At 36.9% G+C, this 24,592-nt stretch overlaps 1 protein-coding gene across 2 annotated transcripts in view; it reads right to left on the bottom strand.

Annotated features, from left to right (window-relative positions):
• Nucleotides 1–616: 616 nt before the first annotated feature.
• The window catches only part of TJP1 (tight junction protein 1), a gene marked incomplete at both ends in the record, with an annotated part of 157,401 nt that continues 133,425 nt past the window's right edge, over nt 617–24,592 (bottom strand). The window contains 20 exons of one of the 2 annotated variants that reach the window (XM_079540676.1): nt 617–711; nt 3,809–3,952; nt 4,934–5,151; nt 6,507–6,948; nt 7,639–7,814; nt 8,569–8,619; nt 13,610–13,834; nt 14,335–14,429; nt 14,761–15,666; nt 16,490–16,741; nt 17,147–17,500; nt 18,680–18,780; nt 19,725–19,935; nt 20,841–20,923; nt 21,360–21,455; nt 21,587–21,771; nt 22,173–22,392; nt 23,048–23,156; nt 23,648–23,798; nt 24,471–24,576. In XM_079540676.1, coding sequence (XP_079396802.1) covers nt 617–711; nt 3,809–3,952; nt 4,934–5,151; nt 6,507–6,948; nt 7,639–7,814; nt 8,569–8,619; nt 13,610–13,834; nt 14,335–14,429; nt 14,761–15,666; nt 16,490–16,741; nt 17,147–17,500; nt 18,680–18,780; nt 19,725–19,935; nt 20,841–20,923; nt 21,360–21,455; nt 21,587–21,771; nt 22,173–22,392; nt 23,048–23,156; nt 23,648–23,798; nt 24,471–24,576 — 4,220 coding nt within the window. The remainder of the gene's footprint in view (nt 712–3,808; nt 3,953–4,933; nt 5,152–6,506; nt 6,949–7,638; nt 7,815–8,568; nt 8,620–13,609; nt 13,835–14,334; nt 14,430–14,760; nt 15,667–16,489; nt 16,742–17,146; nt 17,501–18,679; nt 18,781–19,724; nt 19,936–20,840; nt 20,924–21,359; nt 21,456–21,586; nt 21,772–22,172; nt 22,393–23,047; nt 23,157–23,647; nt 23,799–24,470; nt 24,577–24,592) is intronic. The other variant, XM_079540677.1, reaches the window with a different exon arrangement.

Here is a 24,592-nt window from a genome sequence, read left to right as displayed (position 1 = left end):
CCCACATGCTTTTCTCCCCCTCCCCCCTGTTCTCATGACAATGTTTCCACACAGAGTAAGTAAGTAGATGTGTTTATATTAGCCTCTCAGCAGAGGAAAACATCTAAACTGTGCTACCCAAAGTTGATTGCCATTTCATTGGACACATACACTCAAAGTCATTTAAAAACTAGAGACCAAAATGTAGTCTTGTGAATTAGAAAATACACAGTATTAAAAATGTAGGCCAAATTCTGTGTTTTGCCAGTGGAGCATGAACCAAATTCAGTTCCTCTGAATATAATCCCATTGGTACTTCAATTTTTAAACAATGTAATACTAGTAGTGTCCTTTAAAACAACAAAAAATTAACACAAAATAACAACCAATAAACCAAAGCATACAGAACCTGCAAGAACCCTACCTTGTTCCCACAGTACACTCCCTGCTTGTGGCATGTATTGTGACCATGGTTCAAAGAGTGTACTTGCTAAACCATTGTTAGTTAAAGCAAGATGCTTAAACACTAAGATCCATTATCACTTATAGAACAGTTAATACTTGATAGAGTGGTTCAGTTTATATGTAAGGTCCATCTCAGTTTCACATTATTTACTTGAGTCAGCTAACTTAATATTTAGAAGTGGTCAATTAGGACTGAGACACAGTTTGCTCCAACAAGATAGTTTGGATCTCCAGGAAGAGACTTGTTCTGCCAGGTTTTGGGGTCACCTGTGGGAGGAAAACACAATGCTGGTGTTTAGTATCTGCTGTCAAACAGTGCACAACTTGACACAACCAAGCTCTTGGATAGGAACTTTTAGGCTCTGAATCAACATGTCTTTTTTTTCTTTTTTTAAACCTGCAGCTGGCACATTATTAACAAAATCTTTCACCTCATTTGCCTATAATACAGAATAGATCAATTGTGCTAAGCAGACGGTATGATATTCTGGAAATGCTAAATACAAGTCATGCTACTCTGCAGCATCAACATTGTGCTTTTCATTTCAGAAGCGTTAACAGCGAATGAAGCATTCACTGGCTCTTTCCTTAGCTGCCAAAGAAATTAGGAGATATAAAAAGCAACTATGGTTAGGATGCATTTGAAGTCTCTGGAATAATTCTGAGCACAAACAAGTCAAAGCAGAAGCAAACTTTTAACTAAGCACCAATACATTGGTAATTTACTTTTCTGTTATGAAAATTACTGTAGACAGAATAGAAATTATTTTGCAGCTACAGTGTTATTTTGAAGGGTGAAATACTGACATTCTGAAAATATTCCAGTTAGCTGGTACATGCTTAAGATTTTTTACAACAGAAGATACCAACTCACGGTCAAAGTTCTGTGTAATATTGTTTTACAAGCGAGCGTTGTCAAACGCCATCTCAGCAGACAAAGGTTAAATTCCATCTGCACATTCAGACACCTCCTTTGACTGGAGGATATGTTTTTCCTTTAATCTAGAGCCATTTCTAAAAGTTATTGCTATAGAAAAAGCATCATCATCCCACTACAGTAGAAGAGAGGAAAAAATGCACTAATACTTTCCTATACCTTCCATACAAATGACATTAAATGGCTCAAAGCCACTCATTCTAGAGAAGCGTGCAACACGTTAAGAGAACCCTGTCACATAGGCTACAAACACCACAGACTTCTGCACTGAATGAGTGATGTCATTCCACAGTTTTCTTTAACTCATGAAAACAAAATGAAGTACACAATGCACTGAGTGATGGCAACATCTGATGTAGGGACAAGGAAGTACAAGCGGCACGTGTACAGTTAGAGAATACAAACAAGTTTACTGCTGCCAGCCAAAACTACTTATTTCAGTTAAGAACCTTAATGCTGGAGGCTGTTTCACTTTATAGATGCAGGAAGTTCCACTTAGTCTCAAAACTCACAAGACTGATTATGTCAGTAGAAAGGCAAGCAATCGAAACAATGATCCTTCACTATTTTGTACTATATTAAAATAGTTGTGGCCATAAAAGCTTTCTTGTTTATTTTGTTTTTAATACCAAAATCATAAGAGTGTTTGAAGGTGTTTACCAGTAAAATAACATACGAGGCCTAAGCATAGCAGAAAGGATGTTAAGTGCAAATGAATGTCATTTTTAGGACAGAACATGGACACGTTCAGAAAAGATGAGGCAGAGCAGACGACTGAAGAGAGGAAAACCCCAGAATTCTATTAGCTGTTATTATAAAGCCACCTGAAAAATCAGAGTCCCATAAGCAACTATTTTAAAAAGAGAGAAAACAATAATTTATTTAAGACACAGTATGGTCTACTTACATATCATAAGACAGAATTGCCTAATTTTTAAGTTTGTCTCAAAAGAGCAATGTTATGATATACATCCCATTTCAGATTAACAGAATGTGGTGTAATATTTACAATACAGAAAGTGTTAGTGTTTAATATACACGCTCTTGCTCCCACACATGCGCGCACGCACACACACCACTTTGGAAAGGGAGAAAAATGTCCCAGATTCAGTTATTGGTTAGATCATTTTGAATTCTCTCCCTTCACTTCAAGTAAGTTCATGAACAGGTGCTATTAGTTACAAAAGTATTGTGTCATTTTTGTATGTAATTTTACCTTTCAGGACCTTATCATTTATGCATCTGTGTTTTAACACTGCCATGTACACACATTGTTAAATAGATGCATGCAATCCATGCATATAGTAGCTTATAAAAACAACTAAAAATTATTGCCTTTAATACCTCTAAGTTATTGAATCACCATCAAGGAGATCGATGCTTTACATTTTCAAAGCATCAGTGCTTTGGTGTTGACAGTGATAAATACATTAGTGACAGAAGATATGCATACATGGTGGCTTAAATGCTGTATACAGAAGTACATTGTTCAGTCATTGCTTAGGTCATAGTACACATGAATGGCTTATATCTTCCACCATAGTTTTTGAAAGTAGCTGAATAAAACCTTAAGACTTATTCCCCCAAAATGTGCAAACTTTTTGGTTTTTATTTTTTTATGTTTCTGTAACCTCACAGCCATTTCATGAAATTGCTTGAAACGCTTGAAGTTTGCCCAGAATTCTAACATAGGCCTCTCATTGACAATTTCAGCCAATACATTTTCCCCCTGTTCCCAGAAAGTCACAGTGAGGTAAAATGAACAGGTAAATAGAATTGCAACCTAGTTGCAACTTTTACTATCAACCAGAAACTTCTGGGTAAAAGGCGGTAGAGGAAAAATAGGCAGAAGCAAGCAAGAAAAGTCTTGTGGAAAATCCAGCTACATTAAAATGAATTGTAAATGCTTTTACTGAAACACTATAGTTTTCTTAAATGACCCAATTGTTAGCATCAACTTGCACACATGGAAACAGTTAACAAGCGTTAAATCATGATTTAAGAGCATGCAGATTGTTAAGATTTGCCAGAGTCCTATATGGTTAATTAAGCAACAGACAAACACCAGTTATGTTACAAAGGCCAATCAGAGGTACATAATCATTTCCTCTCAATTTTAGTGCGATTATCATTTCAAGTGTATTCAGCTGTAGCAGTCCTCAAGAAAAGACAGAATAGAAAAATACGATTATATTTAAGAGACTAAATATATTACTCTGTTTTTCTGCTGTCAATCATGGCTTTAGCTATGAATTTGCACCATGAATAAATGTAAGAAAGACATTTGTAATGAAAGTGAAATGAGAGAGTTTGACACAAATACAATGATCAAGTTTTCTTTATATTACATATCATCTTTAGCCAAATTAACTTAAATTATACGATAGCACCCAAAAGCCCCAAAAGGACAGAGGGAGGACAGCATACCCGACGAGGAGTCAGAGGATTTTAGAGCAAAAGACCAACCATCAGGGGTCATAGACGCACAGTGTGGCAGGCGCAGCTCCACTGGCTTCAGGAATTTTAGTCCGTGAGGCCCACACATTACCAAGGGGCTAAGAAGTGTTTCACCTACAGTTCAGAGAAGAAAAAAATGTTAACCATGGCTCTTGAAATAGATTCAGATTATTACAATTACATTGCAAAGGTATTCAACTCAGTTTTTAAAAAAAAAAAACATTTTCAACTGTCAATAAGGAACAGCTTTCACAAAATTGTTCCTCTGTTTTCTTCAGAGACAAGAAATGACAATGGTACACATCACAGTCTAAAAATCTACTGCACAAAAAAACAATCCCCATATTAGCAAGCAGCCTTCTTCATGCTTCTGCTGTGGCTGGTGGTGCTCCACCTGCATGGATTTATGACATGCTGGGCTGAATCAAGCCTCCTGCAGCTCAAAAGCTTATGACTTCTTATCATAACAGTTAGAATGCAGAACATACAAGTGTGTAAGTCTATTTTTAGTTTAAAATTCCCATTGTAACATAAGATTATTCAGTTATGTTTAACTTGTAATCTGCAGTTACTCTGAACCTTTACAAGTAATGCTTTAATTACAGATTCAAATTTCTGGTTTCTTGACTTGAGGAAATTAGGTATCTTAAGTCAGAAATTGCATGAATGTTGAAGTAACGGTATGAAAGAGACTGCTAGGAAAAAAAATCGACAAGACACACTACTCAATTTGCATTAATAATGTATATACTATTAATAAGAATATGCTATCATAGGCAATCTGAATTTTCAAAGATCCTTGGAAAAGGTACTTAGAACCATACTTCAGCAAACTTGATAGCAAGCTTTAAAGCTACATTCAACTCTACAAATACTCAAGTTATGATTTAGAGCCTTTATCTTGGTTGAAAATTCCAATACCAAGCTGAATATTTTTCCTTTTAGTTCTTGTTTCTGAGATGTATACTCTGTACCTCCAGACAGAAATACATAAAATACACTGGAAGCACATGAATATGCTCTTATAGCTCATTTTGCTGTTGTTAGAAAATAGTAATATTAAGTAACAGCATAATAAACTGTACCAGCTCTTACCTTTCTCTTTGTCCAAAGGTGGAAGTATACTGTTGTCTCTGCAGACTTTAAAATATATTTCTTGCTCTATTCCCTCTGGAATGGCTCCTTGTGGAATAATAATACTAACTCCAGTCTCTATGGAGCTCAATACACCACCATTGCTGTTGAATACACCTCTTGCTGTGGCTACAACAGTGTGTCCGTCTTCCTCCTCCTCATCCTCTAGTGCTGAAGGGCTGAATATAAAACAAAGATTAAGCCCAGCAGTTTTATCACTGTCTTCTCTTCATTTTGCTAGTTTACATCCTAACACTAGCTAGCAAGCTCTGATAAGGACACGTTAATTGTGTCTAACACTCAATTATGGGGGACACCTAAGACAAAAATCAATGCACATAAACTCTGAATGTGTTTAGAAAGTTGTCAGGGCAAGATTTTGGACTACTTGAATGTTAAGTTTTCACGTGTCCACCTCTGAAATTTTACTGAAGCAGCTTGTTCTTTGTTACACGTTTCAACTAGCGAAAACCAAATATATTGCACATCCGAAGATTTCCTTTCGTTCCCAAAATTCCATTATGATTTCAATACCGTTAACAAGAAATAGCACTTATAATTCCATCTCCAGTGAACCTTTTATTTCAAACTTTAATGAAGAAGAACATAACAGCTGCAAGACATGCACTGAAAACCCTTAAAAAAGGCACACATTTCCAGATTGTAAAGATACAAATAAAAAGATACAGAATGTTATCAAATGGTTAGTTTGAGTAGATTCTGATTTCTAAAAGTATTTCACTCAAAACATGACAATAATTTCAAGATCTGTGCAGCCTGCAACTGCACAGCATCAAAACATTCCTAAGATTAAGAGCAAATAGGATTTATTCTATTCAATATTTGAGTTACTGAAAAAGCAAACAAGATGGAGTATGATTTGTTCATTACTAACTTTAAAATCATAATAAAAAACATTATTCTGAAAATATTAATGAAAATAGTTGAGTAAGTCAGCAAAGTTTAAGATTAGAGTGCTATCATTTGCTGCTGGTGACATAATTCTTATAGTTTAAGTACTTTGGGAAAATAAGTGCTTAAAACAACTTGCCTTCTTTGGTCTCACAGAAAAGAGAACCAAACGAAACTGATGGAGTGACTTCTGTTTTTTATGACTACTTTTGAAATATCCTGTATACAAACATAGTATGCACCTACTTTCTCTAACCATATAGAGAAAATACAAGTCATTGTGACAGCTATTCTTAGGCATGAAGTTTATCTTTTAGAAACAAATAATTACAAATTAATTTTTATTATGAGAAATGGAAAATTACAGCCGTGTCATTTTGTAGTGATGATAAATTACTAAAATGATTAATGCAAAATGACATCATGACACTGGACACATGCTAAGAATCTGAGTGCTCTTCAGCACTCTTTTGCACAATCGTAGAATCACAGCAGCCTTTAAGCTATCTTTGCTTACGGACTGACATCAACAGAAGATGGAAGCACAGCAACAGTAAGTTATATGGTTTAACAGATAAACTCCTACAGACTTACTACTGGAGACAAAACCCAAGCAGCTTACCTTACAGGAATGGCTTTAGGCACAGCATTTACATTATTTGGTTGATATTTAGGCTTGTCGACCTGTACAGTGAAGGTGTCCATTCCACTGTCAAACTCAGGAGGCTGTGATGAGCTGTGTGCTTTCAAAATTGGTTGAGGAGAATTTGGAGATTTTGATGGCAACTCTGGTTTATGCTGAGCTTCATTTGGCAAGAGATTATGGTTGAATTTAGGACTTTCAAACTTGCGCTCAAAGGGCCTTGCAGCACTAGTGTAAGGTTTTGTTGTAAAACGGTTGTAAGAAGGAGTGACTGTTTTCTGAACCTGTTCAGTTCCATTAACAGGACCTTTGTCAGGGAAGCTTTTCTGGGGATAAAAGGTGGACTGTACAGTGTCCTCTCTAGAGGATCTGAAAATTGCTGGCTTATTCTGAGGCGGAGGAGGGTCAGACACAGAGTTAACTGCAATACAAATAAAAACACCAGAATTGAAGAAAAATTATCAGGAATTTCTAGTCATACACAGCAGGCACATTTAGTCCATTTTTGTACTATATGAAATACCTATTACTACGTTCAGCTCTCTTACATCATCTCTATTACACTTCATTCTAATTTAAAAAAAAACAAAAACAAAATTACCTATTGTTTCACTAAATAGTGGCGTTAGCCACAATGGTATAATTGCTCAATAAGAAGGTTAGACTAATTAGTAATACCTGTTTTCAATTTTTCAAAGCACAATATCATTACACACTTGCAAAAAACTGCAAAATTCAGCTGGACTGGGCATTCTTCTGAAGGATGTGAAACAACATCTGTTTTCAGAAACCTACAACTATTACTCATGCCTAAAGAATTCCCATCTGAAAGCATAAGGAACATCTAAATACTCAAAATTTTATTTACTCTTTTCTGAGACCACTCAATTTCAGAATAAAAAAAAAAATTCTAGTGACTAACAATACCTGGAAGTTAAAGTTTCAGATAAGATCCTGAATTGTTTCTCAAAACTCAACCTCAACTTTAATTACTCAAAAGATCAGTTAAAGAGAAACACAGCTAGCAGCTTATGCATGCTGAAACGTTCACAAAAGAACGTGACATTTTATACCTGCATCACATGAGCAGGTTAGCGTTCTAATTGCTCACCTTCAGAAAGTGCAGGCTTGTGATGTGCTGGGAGAGACAGGACAGGACTATTAATTGACTGAGGTTGTGTGTACTGGACTGAAGGAGCAGGAGGAGGAGTTGCAACTTGAGGGATTGGCTCATAGCGCTTGTCACCAACAGATCTATCCATTGATTCAGCATCAGTTGGCTTCCCCCTGTTGAAATGAATGGAAAAAAGAAAGACTTTTGTTTCCTCAGGGCTCTGAGCTTCTGCTGTATTTTTCTCCTACGATCACCCGATTTCCATCTTTTTCCTATAAACATTAAAGCACTTTTCTTAAATATCTTTCCTCTAGTATAAAAACATTCATTAATAAGCACAAGATATTTCAAGACAACATTGAATCTTAAGAAGATTAGTAACACAAACCAAGGCAAACAAAAGGCAGATGACATTTCAGGTGTATTTGTACAATAACCTACAGATCTTCATTTTTCAATTTCATTAAGGGGTATTTTCAGTAAAGAAAGTACTTTCCAGTTTAGCACATCTTTAAAATAAGAATATAAATCCTCTTCTCAAGGGGTTGATAGGTTGTTTTTGGTAAAAATAGGTAGCCAAAAGGAAGATGAGTTTTAGTATAATTTTTCTAAATACACCCAGTATTTGAACAATGCCATCTTAATTAGAAATGCAATCAGCTTAAGCTTCACTAGCTTTATGTGCATACTGTAAACAACTTTAAAAATCTCATTTTTAAGATAATTCTTGGTTGTACTAGAAATATTCCTCAAAAAAGCTTCTTTCAGAAAATGATTAATTTTGCAAATCCCTGTGATTTTGGACTTCAGTAGATAGTAATAACTTTTAGAATTCATGTGTTTAAAATTTGAAGTGCACATAATGCCCGTGATGAAATGTAACAGTGAGAGGACACCTGAAAACATCCTCACATCAACAAGTCTTACCACTTGATGTTCCTTTTCAAGTAGTCATAGCTAGTGTAAGAGCCAAGAAATCTAGGTGATGGCAAAGCAAACAGCAATAGAAGAATGAAAGAAAAATAGTCATTCTATCTTAAGCATATTATTTCTACATGCTTTACATTAGTCCTTGCAGTTCTCATACGACTATTTTTAGCAGTGATGTTGACAGTGCTTTTACCAAATGTATAAGTACAACAATCCCCTACAGCAACCTGAGATTTTGTCAGTGAATTAGGAAGTCATGTTTCAAATCAGCAGATAACGGAAATAAGAATGAGATTGTGCAAAGCCATTTGTTAAGATCTGTATAAACAAGGAGTTAGTTGGCATATTGAAAACACAAACACCAAATCCAAAATTGTAACAGGCTCTCTTGTTTATGGGCCAGTTTCCGTTCATCTTTCTTCAGTCTCAACACAGAACATTCCTGGTTTTGTACCCCCGGATCATAAGAACATTCCCTCAGCACAACACATATTTCAATGGCTCTACAGCTTGTCAAATAGCAGAGCCCACACTTGGAAATGCTTCTGATTGCGTTCAACCATCAGCAGTATGTTAAAAAAAAAAAAACTGTTTATGTATCCTAGAGGAAAGACTGGGTAGTCCCAGCAACTTTCCCTCCTTTTTAACATATAACTTAAAAGCAAGTTAAATACTTTCTAGATTAGAACAGCTTTCCATCATGACTTCACTTTCTGTATGCTCATGATAACTAATAATTTTCAACAGCCAGTGGCTTACTGCTTTGGAGGACAATCTCATGAAACAAAGAAAAGACCTGATCAACTTTTGGCAGTCTGCTTGATAAGCATGTGAACACGATGCTCAGTGAGCAACATCTGTATGAATTCATCAGTGTTAGCCAATGTTGCAAAAATGATCATTCAGAGACATTGTATAAGCTTCTGTTGTCACTGAATTTACATAAAGCCATTTATCTGACAGCAGAAGTTACAGCTGCACATTTGCTCACTGATGTCTTCACTCCAGGCGGGCAGTAGCTCCTTCCTCTGCAAACTGCCCACCTGAAATTACTGCTTCCCAGAGAGGGCTATCATCCAGCAGAGGGAGGAAAGTGACAACTCTCCACACCTATGGGAAATTTGAAGAAAAAAGTGGAAGGGCTGTACATTTTGATGGAGGGAGTGTAAGAGCCAGCAGTGGCAACACAAACTCATTCAGCAGTTATGTGTGACATGAAGCACAACTTTGCTACACACTCCTCGACTACAGGTCAGCCAAAATCGTAACCACATTGCTCAGAATTCTCTTGTAACGAAATCAGCGAACAACAAAATTCCTGCTTCAACTTGTGGGTGTATAAATGAAGTTCCTGTAATTAAAGCTATGCTGCTTCCTATTTCATGTTTGTTGCAAAACCATCATTTCTAAGTAGATATGAACCAGAAATGAACTATGAGAATGAACCAGTGTGCAACAGCCTATTGATCTCAGCACACAGACAAAATCTGGCAAACTGTACCACTGATCTGCAGTGCACCACACTGAACAATGTAGGAAGAAATCTACTACTCAGTCACAGGGGCAGTACTCTCAAACTGCTCCAACCAGAGCCACAGAAATGCATCCACTTATAAGTTCTGCTTTCTTGAAGTAGGAGAAAGTATCCCTTATCCTACAGTCACTGAAAACCATAACATGCTTATAGAAATTACTCTTACAAAGCAGCTTTATTAATGGCACAATATATATTGTGCATAAAGTGCATAAAATCAGAAGAGTAAACAATTGTACACATGTAACATAAAATATATACTTTCACAATATTTACTTAATAGCAAAGAATTTTACATAACTCAATGTTTAACATATTTGAAACTGAAAAAGTCATGGACACTGCTCATGAGAAAATAAAATCTGTCTTCAATACCCACAATACAGTACATGGATTGCACATTATTTCTATCACAGAAGAACAAGCAGTGGGATAACCATGAGTTCCTGTACTGCCATTCAAATTTAATCCTGTGTTTTTGTTTGTTTGTTTTAGGAAGAATTCATTGACATAGTTACTGCATAAACGAACTAGAAAAAAAAAAGATGAATAATGAGGAGGCAACAGGGTACCAAAGGGAAAACTGGCTAAAGGGAAAAGTCCTGAGGACAAATGCCTTCTCAATCCAGCAGTAGTTTTGTGTTTCTAAACAGGCACTTTGTGCTATGCCTCTGGAGGCCACTCTGTCAAGCTGAGTAGTTTTCTCATTTATTTCCACTTACTACCAATTCGTATTTCAATCCTTTGTCTATTTGTAAAGGACTGCCCTGGGTACATTTTCTTTCCCATGCCCTCTTATTTCTGTTACGGATTACATTTTTCCTTAAAAGAAAAATTCTATCCATTTTTGCCCCCTGACACATGAAGCTGTATCACACATAAAAACAATATCGATTTATTTCTCTGTGGCATTTAGATGTTACTTTTCTCTGAGTATAATCCTTCAAATCTCTAACTCACAAAAAAGACTACAACTGGGCAGCCAAAAAATAGAAACGTGACAGTCAGGAGTGGTAAGTAGAAGTATGGAACCATTTATCTCAACAATTAGCTGTTCTGCAGCAAACGACTTAACAGTTAATGCTTATTGCTCGTGCTCTCTCATGTTTGACACCAATGCAGGGAGTAACAAATGCACAGATTCTCTGTTTAAGGAATTCTACAATCTTTACAGCTATTTGCTGAGAGCTCACAGGATTCTCACTTAAGCATTAGTTGCATTTACTATGGCAACATAGTCGGGTGCTTACAGATCAAAATGGACTATTTATAGCTAACTGTTTTGAGAGGTGAAAACAATTCTGAGAGCTACTGCAAAGCACTGTGAGGCCAACGAGACTTTCTGGCCTCCCTATGATGCCAGAAATCAAGACATTAATAATACTCCCATCTTCCTATCAGAAGATGCAGGACCGAAAAAAAAAAAAAAAAAAAAAAAGAGGAAGCATAATATGCTTGACTAAGAACTGCTATCAGAAGTAGAACACTATCAGAATATAATAATATATCATATAATATATCAGAATATAAGAGTGTAGAACACTATCAGAACTGCTTACAGATTAATGTATACATTAACCCTAAGCATAGAATCACAGTCAGTCAGGTTGGAAAAGACCTTAAAGATCATTGAGTCCAACCACAACCTAACCATACTACCCTATCTCTAACAACCCTCTGCTAAATCACGTCCCTGAGCACCACATCCAAATGGTTTTTAAACACATCCAGGGACGGTGACTCAACCACCTCCCTGGGGAGCCTATTCCAGTGCTTCACAACCGTTTTTGTAAAGAAGCTTTTCCTGATATCCAACTTAAACTTACCTTGGCACAAACTTGAAGCCATTTCCCCTCATTCTGTCACCTGTCACCAGTGAGAAGAGACCAACCCTGCTCTCTCTGCAGTCACCTTTCAGATATTGGAAGAGGGCAATAAGGTCTCCCCTCAGCCTCCTCTTCCCAGACTAAACAGCCCCAGTTCCTTCAGTCTCTCCTCATAGGACACATTCTCCAAGCCCTTCACAAGCCTTGCTGCCCTTCTTTGGACCTGCTCCAGCACCTCAATGTCCTCTGTGCACTGAGGCACCCAAAACTGAACACGGTACTCGAGGTGAGGCCTCACCAGTGCCGAGTACAGGGGCAGGATGACTTCCCTAGTCCTGCTCACCACAGCATCCCTGATACAAGCCAGGATGCCATTGGCCCTCTTGGCCACCTGGGCACACTGCTGCCCCATATTCAGCTGACTGTCCATCAGTACACCAAGGTCCCTTTCCATCAGGCAGCTTTCCAGCCACTCCTCCCCAAGCTTGTAGGGTTGTCTGGGGTTGTGACTAAAATGCAGGACCTGACACTTGACCCTATTGAAACTCACACAGTTTGCTTTGGCCCATCAATCCAGCCTACCCAGGTCCCTCTGTAGTGCCCTTTTCCCCTCAGGCAGATTAACACTCCCTTCCAACTTGGTGTTGTCTGCAAACTTATAAAAACTTTTGATTACAATAAAACTAGCAATTCCTTTAAAACCTACCAAGATCTTTGGAAAGATTCTGAAGTTTTCAGTTCCCAGAGAAAAACATTCTAGGCAATCTTACAGATACAGGTATAGGATTTAGGAGCCCCAAATCCAATCCTTTAAGACAAGCACTAGAACACAGTGTATCAAGTACACAACACAGCTTGAACACACAGTCGCAATATAAAATGCAGAGTATTAATTAGCAAGCTAATTTATTATTTTACTATAAAGACCTCATTTACACTAGGATTGCCAGTCTTTCTGCTAGATCTGAATATTAATAATACAGATTTCAAGTAGGAGCGCAACCAAAGCCTTCAAAAGTCACCTGACTTGAAGCCTTCATTAATCAAAGCCAAGACAGCTTCCCACATGGACAGCTACAAAGACATTATTATAGTTTGAATTTAAATAAATTTTGAAGATTTAAATAAAACTGTAGAAAGTATAAAACCTGTTTAAATACTCTCCAAGACAACCAGTCCTCTGCCTGAGCTAAATTTGTTCTATGAACTTTCACACAATACTGTATCAAAATGTTCCAAGTCAAGGAAGTAGAACAATAAAGGAAGCAGATGTTTCCATCAACAGATTAAATTCTGGCATCAACAAAATTCCCAAAAGGCTCACTTTCCTAATGTCAAACACAGCTGACGTGTACAAGCGGATCTGAAGAATAAAAGCTTGCAATAAACTAAAACCACTGCTTTGAACAATATTTAAGAACTAAAGTGGTAAGCAAGAGAAGTAGCGCATTTAAAGTCCTACTAAAAACTAATCATGTCATTTACAAAAATACATGCAGACTGACACCTCATCTATACAGAGAAATGAACTTTATCAACATAAAAGATCAGTTAGGTACCATGAACTCTTGAAACTCTATTTGCAGATAAAGAATTTCCTTTTTAGCTCTACACACCTCTCCCCTTCCTTTTTTCAAATTAAAGAAAATAAAAAAATAAATAAAACCACAAAACTTACTTAGAATAATTGGAGAAATTCAGCTGATTTTGTGAATGTATTGGTTTAGTGGAGTCAGAGTGATGGCTGGCAGGAACCTGTGCAGAAGGCTTATTCTCAAAATTCCTGCGATCAAAGTATGAGAGCTGCTTTCTGTAATACTCTTCATCTTCTTCAGGATCATAATGATTTGAACGAACAATATCTTCAGGTGGCTTCGCTTGAGGTCTTTGTGGTTCTGGGGCCCTAACCAGGAATAATAATACACAATTGCCTTGCACAGTTTTAACAAGGATAATTACAAGAATTAAATTCTGCTTCTTCCTAACCTAACTAGTAATAAACCAACTAAAATAATTTTCATAACTGCATGCACTACCTCTAATCTACGCAGTCTTGAGATGCGACAGCTCTGACATAGCACAAAGAAAATTCTTATTTCATCTCTCCTTTTCACTTATGCTTCACTTTTAAATTGTCCCAAATATACCCATATCTCCATCTTACCTTTTTCCTTATTAAAAATTACTTCCTTAAAAAAGCCCCCAAAATCATTTTGCATCCGTTTCCTTCTCAGCAATCACATCTGTGTCAACTGGCTTTACTTCTCGACTTACTACTGACATAAATTACACTGACAACCCGCTCTCCACTCTGCAGCTTCCAGTTTGAACCACTACAATGTACTGTCTGAACACTCCAATCTTGTATTGAAAGCTAAGTTTGATTATCAGTTGTGCATCTACCTGTAAGTTGTTTTGTCATGTTCATACTGGCTTTGAGAAGTTGTTTTTGGGCCACTCACGGCTGGGAGCGTAGGCTTTGGTGCTAGTTCTGGAGGCTGTAAAGAGAAGCACAACACATTTTCTAACATCTGGAAAGAGGCAGCATGTTAGAGTAAGAAAACTAACACAGCCCTCCCTTTCTTATTCCTTCAGAATAAAACAGCATGAAAAACCAGTAAAAATGAAAGAGGCAGTCTTCAACAGTGCGATTTCCATTTTAGTTTTCAACTTCAGCTTTTAAAACAAACTACACTTAGGTTGCTAGGAGTCTGCTCCACTAACAGAGTTCTCTCTCCAAGACAGTATTTTCTTACCAGCAATTCAATCTCATCAGTGAAACAAGAATTTGAAAAAAAATTAAAAACATGCAAAACTTAAATGCCTTACTTTGACAGCTGATGTGTCACTGGGGTCCTTAATTTTTTCCAGAGATGGTGATCTTCTTCGTTCAAATATCTTAACTCTACTTCGCACAGACTGCGGTTTCATGGCTGGATCCTCCTCTTCCTCTGCTAGAGATGGAGGTGTAGGCAGTGGTTTACTGTTGGAAGGCAAAACTTCTGGTTTTGTTTGTGAAGATGCAGGAGGAGGAAGAGAAACACTTGAAGTGCTATGAGAAGGCTCAAACTGTCCAGCTTTTGCATTGTAAGCTTGAGGAGGGCCTTGCTCATAGCCCCTCATATGTGGATCAAAGTACTGCTTGGGTTCAGGAGATCGAGATATGGCTGACTGGTATGGCTGAGCTTCTTGTTTATATCTACCATGTGCATGTGTGTCATAGCCAACAGGATGCTGATCTTCATACCGCACTTGTGGTAAGCTGAAGTTCTTGGGTGCATGCTCATAGCGAGGTCTGCCATCGTAGCTCATCGGAGGAGGTTCCTCAAATCGGGGTTGTGCTGGGTAATAGCTGCGTTCTGTGCTCTCTTCGGTATTTTGTCTGGAGTCAAGATCTCTAGGAGGCTGGCTTTCATAAGCTGTTCTTGGTTGACTGTAGGGCTGTTTTTCATCATAATACGACCAGTGCTCCTCATAGGGAGGCACTCGATCTTCATAATGTAGTCGAGGGTCATACCCACGGGAAAATTGATCTACATAGTTTGTAGAATCATACCTGTATGTTGACTGTTCATACTCCCTACTTGGTTGTTTTTCTGCATATTGAGTCTGAGATTCATAGATCAGATTTGGGTCTCTTTCCTGTCTCTGTGCTGGGTGATTAACAGCTGGCTGTTTTAAGACATAGCTTTGTCTGGATGCTTCTTCATTAATATATGGGTCCTTTCTGTATACCTGTTAAATAGAGAGGTGTTCCAATTTATTTAAAATGAAGAGTAACCAGAGCAAAGTTTTATTCAAAATTAACTTTTCATATTGGCTTTAATTTGGTTTAGAAGGATAGTAATTTAATGCAGTTGTCCGCAATCACAGGAAGCTGAACTTGATGATTCAAAGATTCATTGCAGTTACACATTTGAGCAAAGACATACACACAGATTAAAACTGCAAGCCAAAGGTAACAATTTCTCATTTGACTTCTGTTGGTGGTGGCATGTTGCTTCCCCTCTGCTGCCTTTTTTTTTTTTTTTTTTTTTTTTTTTAAATGAGGAGGAGGGTGAGACAGGTTTGTTTGGAAAGTAAAGAGATTTGTAGTAAATTTATTTCAAACATTCAGGGAAAGCATTTAAAATTACCAAATAAATCAGATTTATCTTCACAATCAACAGGTAAATATATGAAAAAGTCTTCTGTCATTTTAGAGAAAGAAGAGACTTTTCATCAACAAAACGAAAGAATAGATTTTTCATTAACAAATAGCAGAGCACTGACAAGCTGAAAAGGTCACATGTAAAATAAAATCAAAATACAGAATGCAGCCTTTATATAAAATGTCATCTTTTTGATAAGTGGAAAGTATATAGTTTGAAGCCATGCACACAAAATGTTAGGTGATGCTCAGCAATTTAGATGCACTGTGTTTTGTAACCTGCATGATCTCCTAGAGGGGAAAAAAAAAAAACCAGAAGAATTCTCCAAATAATGGAAAAAGAAAAATATAATCATGTGCTAGCTTGATGTATAGCAGGAAATCAGCGCAACAGTGCAGCACAGGTACCTTTGCTGGATCTATATGCGGCGGTAAGGATGATGGCTCTTGATCTCTTAGCACTACATGAGCTCCCTCAGTACTTGATGTTCTTAAGGGGCCCGCTTGTGGTTGATAAGAGTTGTAAGGAGCAGCAGTAGGCTCCTCTAGTCTGACATTAGTTAGGTTTACATTAGCATTTACTGCAGAGGTTGATGAGGTTGCAGGGTTTGATTCAGGCGACGGGGAAAGGTAAGGGACTGCAGGTGATGCTTCTGCTTTCTGTGAAGTGTTTAAAATATTTTAAATACACTGCTATCGAATCATTGTATGACTTTTTGATTTATATAAAGTAACTTAAAATTGATGCTTTGATCAACTCAGCTACATGCAGAATGAAATGTACAGAAAGTATCATGCACTACCACTTCCAGAAATTATATTGAAAACGTAGGAAAAAAATAAAAACATTAATCAAAGTAGAGTGGTACTTTAATCCTCCTATCTAACACTAACATGGGTAGTGCAAGCTGATTCTTCAACTCACTGCAACACGTTACTGCTTTTCACAATTTTCTTGTACGCATGTAACACTTGTAAGTAGACTACAAAGATAGATTTCTTGTTCAAGAGAAATTGCTACTTGAACTAAATGCACAGTGGTCAGTTTGTAAAATATTTCCTTACCGGCTGAGAAGCAGTTGTTTTAAATCCTGAAGAATCTATTCTAAGATTTGGCTGTGGCTGAGCTTGAGATGCATAACTAGTGTAAGTTTGAGTTTCATGATGCATTCCAGAAGAATCCTCTCTAACGGGTTCAGAAGAACGTGTAATAGCAGATTCAGGAGGAGTTCCAACCTCATCGTTCAGAGTCTCATCCAGCTCTTGATCAGTATAAGCACCACCTTCTGTATCTGTGTCTTCATAGTCAGATGTATGCCTGCTGTCTGTACTGTACATTGAATATTCACTACCGGGAGCCGAGAGGTAAGAAAGGCGGTCATCATGTAAATCAAGGTCATCACTTGTAGCACCATCTGCCTGCATCAAACAAAAGAAGAGTACATACTTACTGAAATATCTTTCAAAGTATGCTTTTCTTCTTGAAATGTAAAGCTAATACATATTTTTAGTGAAGAAGTGACTAAATGTAATGTAACATGTAACGTAACATCTATTTCGCTCTGATCTACAACAGAAAGTCCAGTATTTTTAGATGTTAGTAGTGCTCAAAATCCAGCACCACAGCAGCAGTTAGAATTCTACAATTCTGAATATCACAGGGGAGGAGAAATCAGGTTTCAATTGGAAATATTAATCTTATATCTAAGAACCTTTTCTGCAGTCTAGCTCTTTATATCAGTGTACTAAGGTAGATGGCTGCCACTGCAAGGAATGGGACAGTAGATAGCATCCACTGAAATTACACTGTTGGACGTGAAAAGCTATAGTGAAAACACTGTCTTCATACTGGAATCACTAGCTTAGAGGTTGATCTAAGGTGAAATGAGTTCTGTGTGAGCAAAATTAAACAGCCCAAATATTAAGAAAAGTGTAATGATAATACATTCACTGTTGGCTTACTTGAAGTTGGTATTCCTCTTGAAATTAGTTCCTCAATAGAATGCATCTAACGTACATAGTAAAACACATTGCTTCAGAAGACAACTGGAGTTGTAGTGGGGAAAAGGATTCTAACTTTCATATTTTGTATTTGTGTTCTCAAAATTGAGAGAAGGCAAAAAATCAGAAAGAATGTGAAAATATTGCTTGCTTTTAATATAAAAAAAAAAAACAAAAACAGTAATTCCAAGGATAATCCCAGCCTCTAGTACAGATGCAGCAGAGCATATTGATGTTTGAAGCTTCTGTGAGTACTGGCTGCTTTTTCATGCAAAGCAATAATATATCCTTCAGCAAAAGGTGTCAACAGGCAAATGCTCTCACTGTTACTGTGCTGCTACATGCACAAGGACAAGCACACAGCCCTCATTAACAGAGCAACTGCACTAATACAACAACAAATCAGTTTAAAGTAGTTCATACAGTCACGAAGCATTACTATTTTACATCTTCAAATGATCATTAAAATCATAATGAGGAAAAAAGGAAAACAGATTCCATTCCAGAAGCATATACTCACAACTGCAACATCAGTAACTTAATAAACTGATAGTTACATCACTTCATCTCTCAACTAACCATACAATTATTTCTTACCTTTCCTTCAGAAACCCACACCAGTTGGTTCTGTTGTTGCTGAATTGCTTCTTTTAGAGCTCCATACCATCCTTCGTTCATGGAATTCAAGTTAATGGTAGCTAGAAGTACAGCAAGTTAGTTTGACTTTCAAATCCTGTAGGTTATTGAGAATAATCTGTACCACCAGTACTAAAATCAAAGTTTTAAGTAGTAAATTAAATATCAATATTCAAAGCAACCCTAAAACCTGATGTGCAAAGAGTTAAAAGTAAAGCAAAGCTTTAGTTTAGTCAGACTAAGAAGTTTTGTTTTGTTTTTTATGTCCTCCTCCTATTTATTCCATGCCTGATTATAACTGATGGTCATCTTGCCATGCCACCAGATTTCTTTTTTAATATCATTTTGATGTTTCAAATAACTTCACATTTGTTCAGTTATGGGCATAAACAATTCACACACTAAGGAACTGTTTGTATTTGAATAGGGAAGCCTCAACAAGTTCACAACTACTTGACTGTATTTGTAGAAGCACGCGCATTTGCTCTGTCAGCTTCCCACTCTTGGAGTCATAAGCAAGCCTGTGTGAACTAGGATAGAAGAATAAGGCAAGCAAGCAGAAGATAGGCATCAGGTCATAGTAAGAGAAGGAAAAAATGCCATGGAAGAAAAGGAGAGCCTGATAAACAGCTAATGGAAAACAAGCTAAGAGATGCATCTGTACTCCTCTAAGGGAAGAGAAGCAAGAGAAAAAAGCCAGAGGAAAAAGAAACAGATGAAAAACCATGAATATACAAAGTAAACATATAAAGTACAATTATGTCCACTATTAATTGCAATGCTAGTGCATTAATAAGTTATTAATCACTGCGTACTGTAATTCTCAAAATTGGCTTAATTTCAAGAAAAAATGACATCCAGTCACCCAGCATTAAGAGCAAGGTGTAGGTAGCAATTTTTGTACTACTATGTAAAAAAACTCCTGCTGAAGTCTGGGGACAAGTTACTCATCACACTTCTCTCTAAATTATCATGGATTAATTAGTATTGCTTTTTAATTGCTTACTTGTAAAGAGGTGATGATTATTTTTGCGTAGCTTGTGAGCTCTTTCGTACAGCTTTCTGGCGCTTTTTCGTGATTCTGGGCACAGCCTCATCCTCATAGTCTTCACACCCTGCTTAGAATCAGGGTTCAGAAACACTACAATAGGATACCACTGTGCATAATTCAGACGGTCCACTGCATTAGGAGTGACATCTAATAAAGCGTGTTTGTCCTGTTATGATAAAGAGCAGAGAGAAGGAAGTGAAGCACTCAGTAAGATTTTTTTTCTACAAGTTTTTTTTGTATTACTTTTACAGAGTTTATTAATACAAAGGACTAACTTAAATTATTTTCTGTTTGAATAACCAGACCACCTCAAGTACCAGGCTGCATGGGCACACCTTTCAGTTATGCAGTTAGTTCTACAATTATTTCAATTTATATTTTTAATATTCAGCTCCCTACGAAAAAACCTTACCTCCCTGAAATAAGCAGAATCTACAAAAAAGCATTGAACTAAAAAATACGCAAAGATTTCTGACCAAGAAAAAAGGAGGGAGTCGAACATAAGACCACCACCCACTTTCCCCTTCAAAAAAAAATCTCTGCATCCAAGAACTTCAACAGTTTTCAACCACTGCAAGATTCATATCAAGTACACAGAACACAGTAACCCCACTCTGCTGCTGAAACAGTTCCTGTTTAGCAATCAGAAAGGTTTACAGCTGGTTTTTAAGTTATAAACTAATAGGGGAGAAGTGCAGCCTCAAATTATGTGCTAAGATCAGAGGTTCTCATGATAGTAAGGAAGCGAGAATGAAAGACTCTTCCCTCTACCTTCTGCAGAAAATTCTGAGATTATTTATTTATAATCAGGAGGGGTAGGGGACACGCTGTGGTTGTAAGCAAAACAGGATGAAACTTAGAACAGCTGCGAAGGAGAGGGAACAACACTCTTGGAATAAAGCCTAGAAATCCTTTTAGATTGCAGTTATGAAGATGGAATTTATTTTTCACGTTAATCAACAGAAGATGAGAAAGCTTTGGTTGTACTTGTATCTTTAAAACATCAACATTTTATTTAATGAACCAGTTTTCCTCTTGGCTTAGACATACAGTGGCAGTAAAAAGACTTACTCTATCAATTATCTGTTTTATCGTATGAAGACGAATAATGCCAGAACTACGTTGGTCAGTACCAGCATCTCTTGGTTCACTTTCTGGTAGAGAGGACACAGTAAAAATCTCTTGTAAGTCTACAACATACTCTGCATTTCCATACTAAAACAGACTGAACTATTTTATCACTCAGCATAAATTCAAATTGAGAACACTCCTCTAGCTTTAAAATACAAGAAACAGCAACCCACCCATTGGGCCACAAAAATCCCAACACCTTTACAGAAGCACTTAGGAGTTAAATAATGTACTGAATTAAAATTTAATTTGAGAAGGCCACAAATAGAACAAACATTACTTTTGCCTACAGAGAATCATCATCAATTAACCAGTGAGAAAGCTTTATATAACGTCTGTTACTTAATATTGTTAACATTTTATTACTTTAGTTATTAATGTGTTTAACAACAGAGGAACAAACTAACAAAAGAAATTTGGCAATTTCATAGCTGCATGAAAACTCTCTCTCACACTTACTTGCAATTTGAAAGATATCTGGTTCTTCTCTGGCTAGTTTCTCCCGTGCAACATCAGCTATTGGACCAAAAATGGTCACAGGTCTGAGAAACCCAGCTAGATTAGGAAGGAAAAAAAACAGATCGCTTAAAACAAACGCAACATACTTTGAAATACACAGAGGAATACAAAGCGAACTACACAACTTGCTAGCCTGCTACAGTAAATATTTAAGAATAAAACCATACCTTCCCGAAGAACAACTCTTTCATAGGCAGGGAACTTTGTCTGAACAGGCTGAGCAGAAAGATCTTCTCTACTTTTTCGGAGATTTCTTTTTGAGCTACGCAAACCTCGGAATCTCCAGAAATCCGCTCGATCTCCTCCTGCTGTTTTTGGAAGCGTGTACTGCACACTAGCTAGTTGTTCAGCTCTAAGACAACAGCAAAACCCAACAAGTTATAAAAGAAGCCAGCTTCTGATGCTTGCCTACTATCTGCTGAATCAAGTTTTCCTTGCTTCTGTCTTAGAAAACTTAAGAATGAAAAACACAGGTCAATATCAGATTTCTAAAGCTTTATCTAGCTTTGAGTCTTGCATTCAAAAGTAAGTTCTATGTTACAGCTGTTTCTTTTTCCTGTGGATGTACAAAAGTTGAAATAAAATCATGGACTAACTATCCAACATCAATTTGTTTTCTGTTTTAACAGGCACTTTTTCCCAACCAATGAACAAGTTCTACAGACTGATGTCCATCAGACCCAGCAAGTTATACAGATGCATAATTAAAAACTGTAGCTTTGAAACAGCAGTATAAATACTGTAAGATCGTACCTGTTTTTGTTAGGTATGATACCTCTTTCAACCTCCTTATGATTCTTGCCAATTCGAATCGCCAGCCATGAACCCAGTTTGCCATTATATAGAGTGTCCACAACCCGAAACACTTCACCTTTGTTGAAGCTCAGTCCATAAGGAGATTCCTTTTCATACTCAAAATGAGTTCTGATATAGAAAGAATCCCCTACATCAGACTCAACAATGCGACGATAAACTAAAAAAAGAAAAAATTGCTGTTATACTTGTCCCAGTGAATTGCAGTGCTTGCAAAAAGGACTTAAAGCAGTGTTTCATCTTCTCTTAATTCTCCTTGTTTTAAATATTACTTAAGAAAACCTTAATGACTCAGAGCTTCTGTTTTAAACTATAGAACTATTACAAAGAACTCTACAAATGTAAATTCAACTTCTGCTGAGAGATTTGACATATTATAACTGAATTCAGTATAAACTGAATCCACTTCCCCTGGAAGGAAAGAATCTCACTGGGAAAGAAATTGGTAAGTACCCATTTTCAACAGAATAGCATAAAACTGATTCTCTCCTGCCCTCCTCCCCCCCCCAACATTTATTGCCAACAATTTCATTAAATGCTAGTTTAAAAAAAAAAAAAAAAAAAAAACCTGTTGTAGTTTGCTTTTGGGGTTTTTGTTTTGTTTCCTTGTTGGTTTTTATCCTTATTTAAGAAAAAAAATTACTACCATATCAACCTTTAGTCCATTTGAAGCAGTAAAATAAACTTCCAAAGCCAAAAGAACTTTTAATAGCCTTTGTAAGATGCTAATCTCCTGCTAGCCAATTTGCCTTTTCTTAACTTTTTTTTTTAAATCTGATTCCAATCATCCACCACACTGTCTCTGATATACTTACCATCTTTCTTCTTCTGTGCCAAAATGGTTACTTCTTCGCCTTTAGGGAGATCAAGCAAAAAAAGGACAGCTTCTTCTCTGATGATATTTGTGAAGTCTACGTTATTAACCTAGCATCAATGAAGTAATCAGTTTGATTTAGCATACATCATTTAATAGACACGCAGCTACATAACAGGTAAACTGAATTAGTTTATTGCTGAGGTTGTTTACTCAGCTTAATATATATGCAAACCAAGGACATGGATCTCAAGAAGACACAGCTCTAAGAAATACTACTGTTTGAGAACCTGTTTGATAACCTCTGGAACATGAGACAGCTGCTCATTTTCACTTCTTTAGATCAATACTATAGAGCATCTATAAACATCAGTAATATTAACTGTAGTACACAGAAGCCTACTTGAGGATCTAGTGGGTCCCAACAATTAGAGGCATTTTCTTTGAACTGAGTTTAGTCTCAGAGATTGAACGTGAGACTTAGAAACTTTCCCAGCAACAGTAAAAGCAAATTTGCTGCCAAGTCATCTAATAAACATTCACTAAAGAAATAAAATCCACTTAGTACGATAGAACACTCATGCTATTATATTCAACATACCCTGAGAATTTGGTCTCCTTCCTCTAATCCTTCTTTTGCCGCAGGGCTGTCCTCCAGAACACCAGCTACAAATATACCAACATCATTGCCACCAGCGAGCCGCAGGCCCACACTATCTCCTTTTCTGAATTTTACCAGTTTCATGCTTGGCCTAGAGATTAAGAATATATTCCACTTAGAATTGTGTATATGTGTATACATGCGTGTGTATTATATACATAAAGTGTTTGAGTAATTGAGACTGTTGACACACAAAAATTTGCCTGCTGCTTCAACTAGAGAACATTATACTGACTACCATCAATTGCTTATCAACTATACCATGATACAGACTCATTTGCAGCACTTAGAAATAATAAAAAAGGCAACAACTTACTTTACTAGTATAGCAAAGTTTATCTTATGTTAATATAGAGTTTTAAGTGAGGCATTTTGACACTCTCTTCCCAAAGCTTTTGTCCCTTTGGAAGAACTGTGCTAGTACAGAGATTTGTTCTGGTTCTTCAAGGAAGAAGATGAACTTACCTGAAATAGAATCTACTCTCATGTACACTGATGTCCATGAAGCAGATTCAATTGAATTAGACTCATTTGCATACCATGACTGCACATTTCTGTGATTATTCTAATTGGCCCCCAATAATTACAAAAGTAGAAGATTTTTCTGCAATTCTCATTCCGCTATTTTTGAATAGAGGCATCCAAACAGCGTGCTGGACCTCACGCCAGGCCATTTATAAATGTTATTCATTAACTTGGAAGAAATATTGTCTTACTAAAGGCCTAGGCAATAAGACTCAAATAGAATTTAGGGTTACATTACCGAAGCATTCCATCTTCATGGGTTGAATTGGGTAAAGGACCATCAGACGGACTGACTGGTAAATCCACATCTGGCTGACCTCCTTGTGCATATACTGGCTTTGGTTCTATTAAAATATAGAA

Source organism: Tetrao urogallus (genome assembly GCF_951394365.1).
Source record: "Tetrao urogallus genome assembly, chromosome: 11".
In the NCBI taxonomy this organism is placed as follows: Eukaryota; Metazoa; Chordata; class Aves; order Galliformes; family Phasianidae; genus Tetrao; species Tetrao urogallus.
Note: the sequence above shows the minus strand (reverse complement) of the source record. Positions and strands in the feature narration are given on the sequence as shown.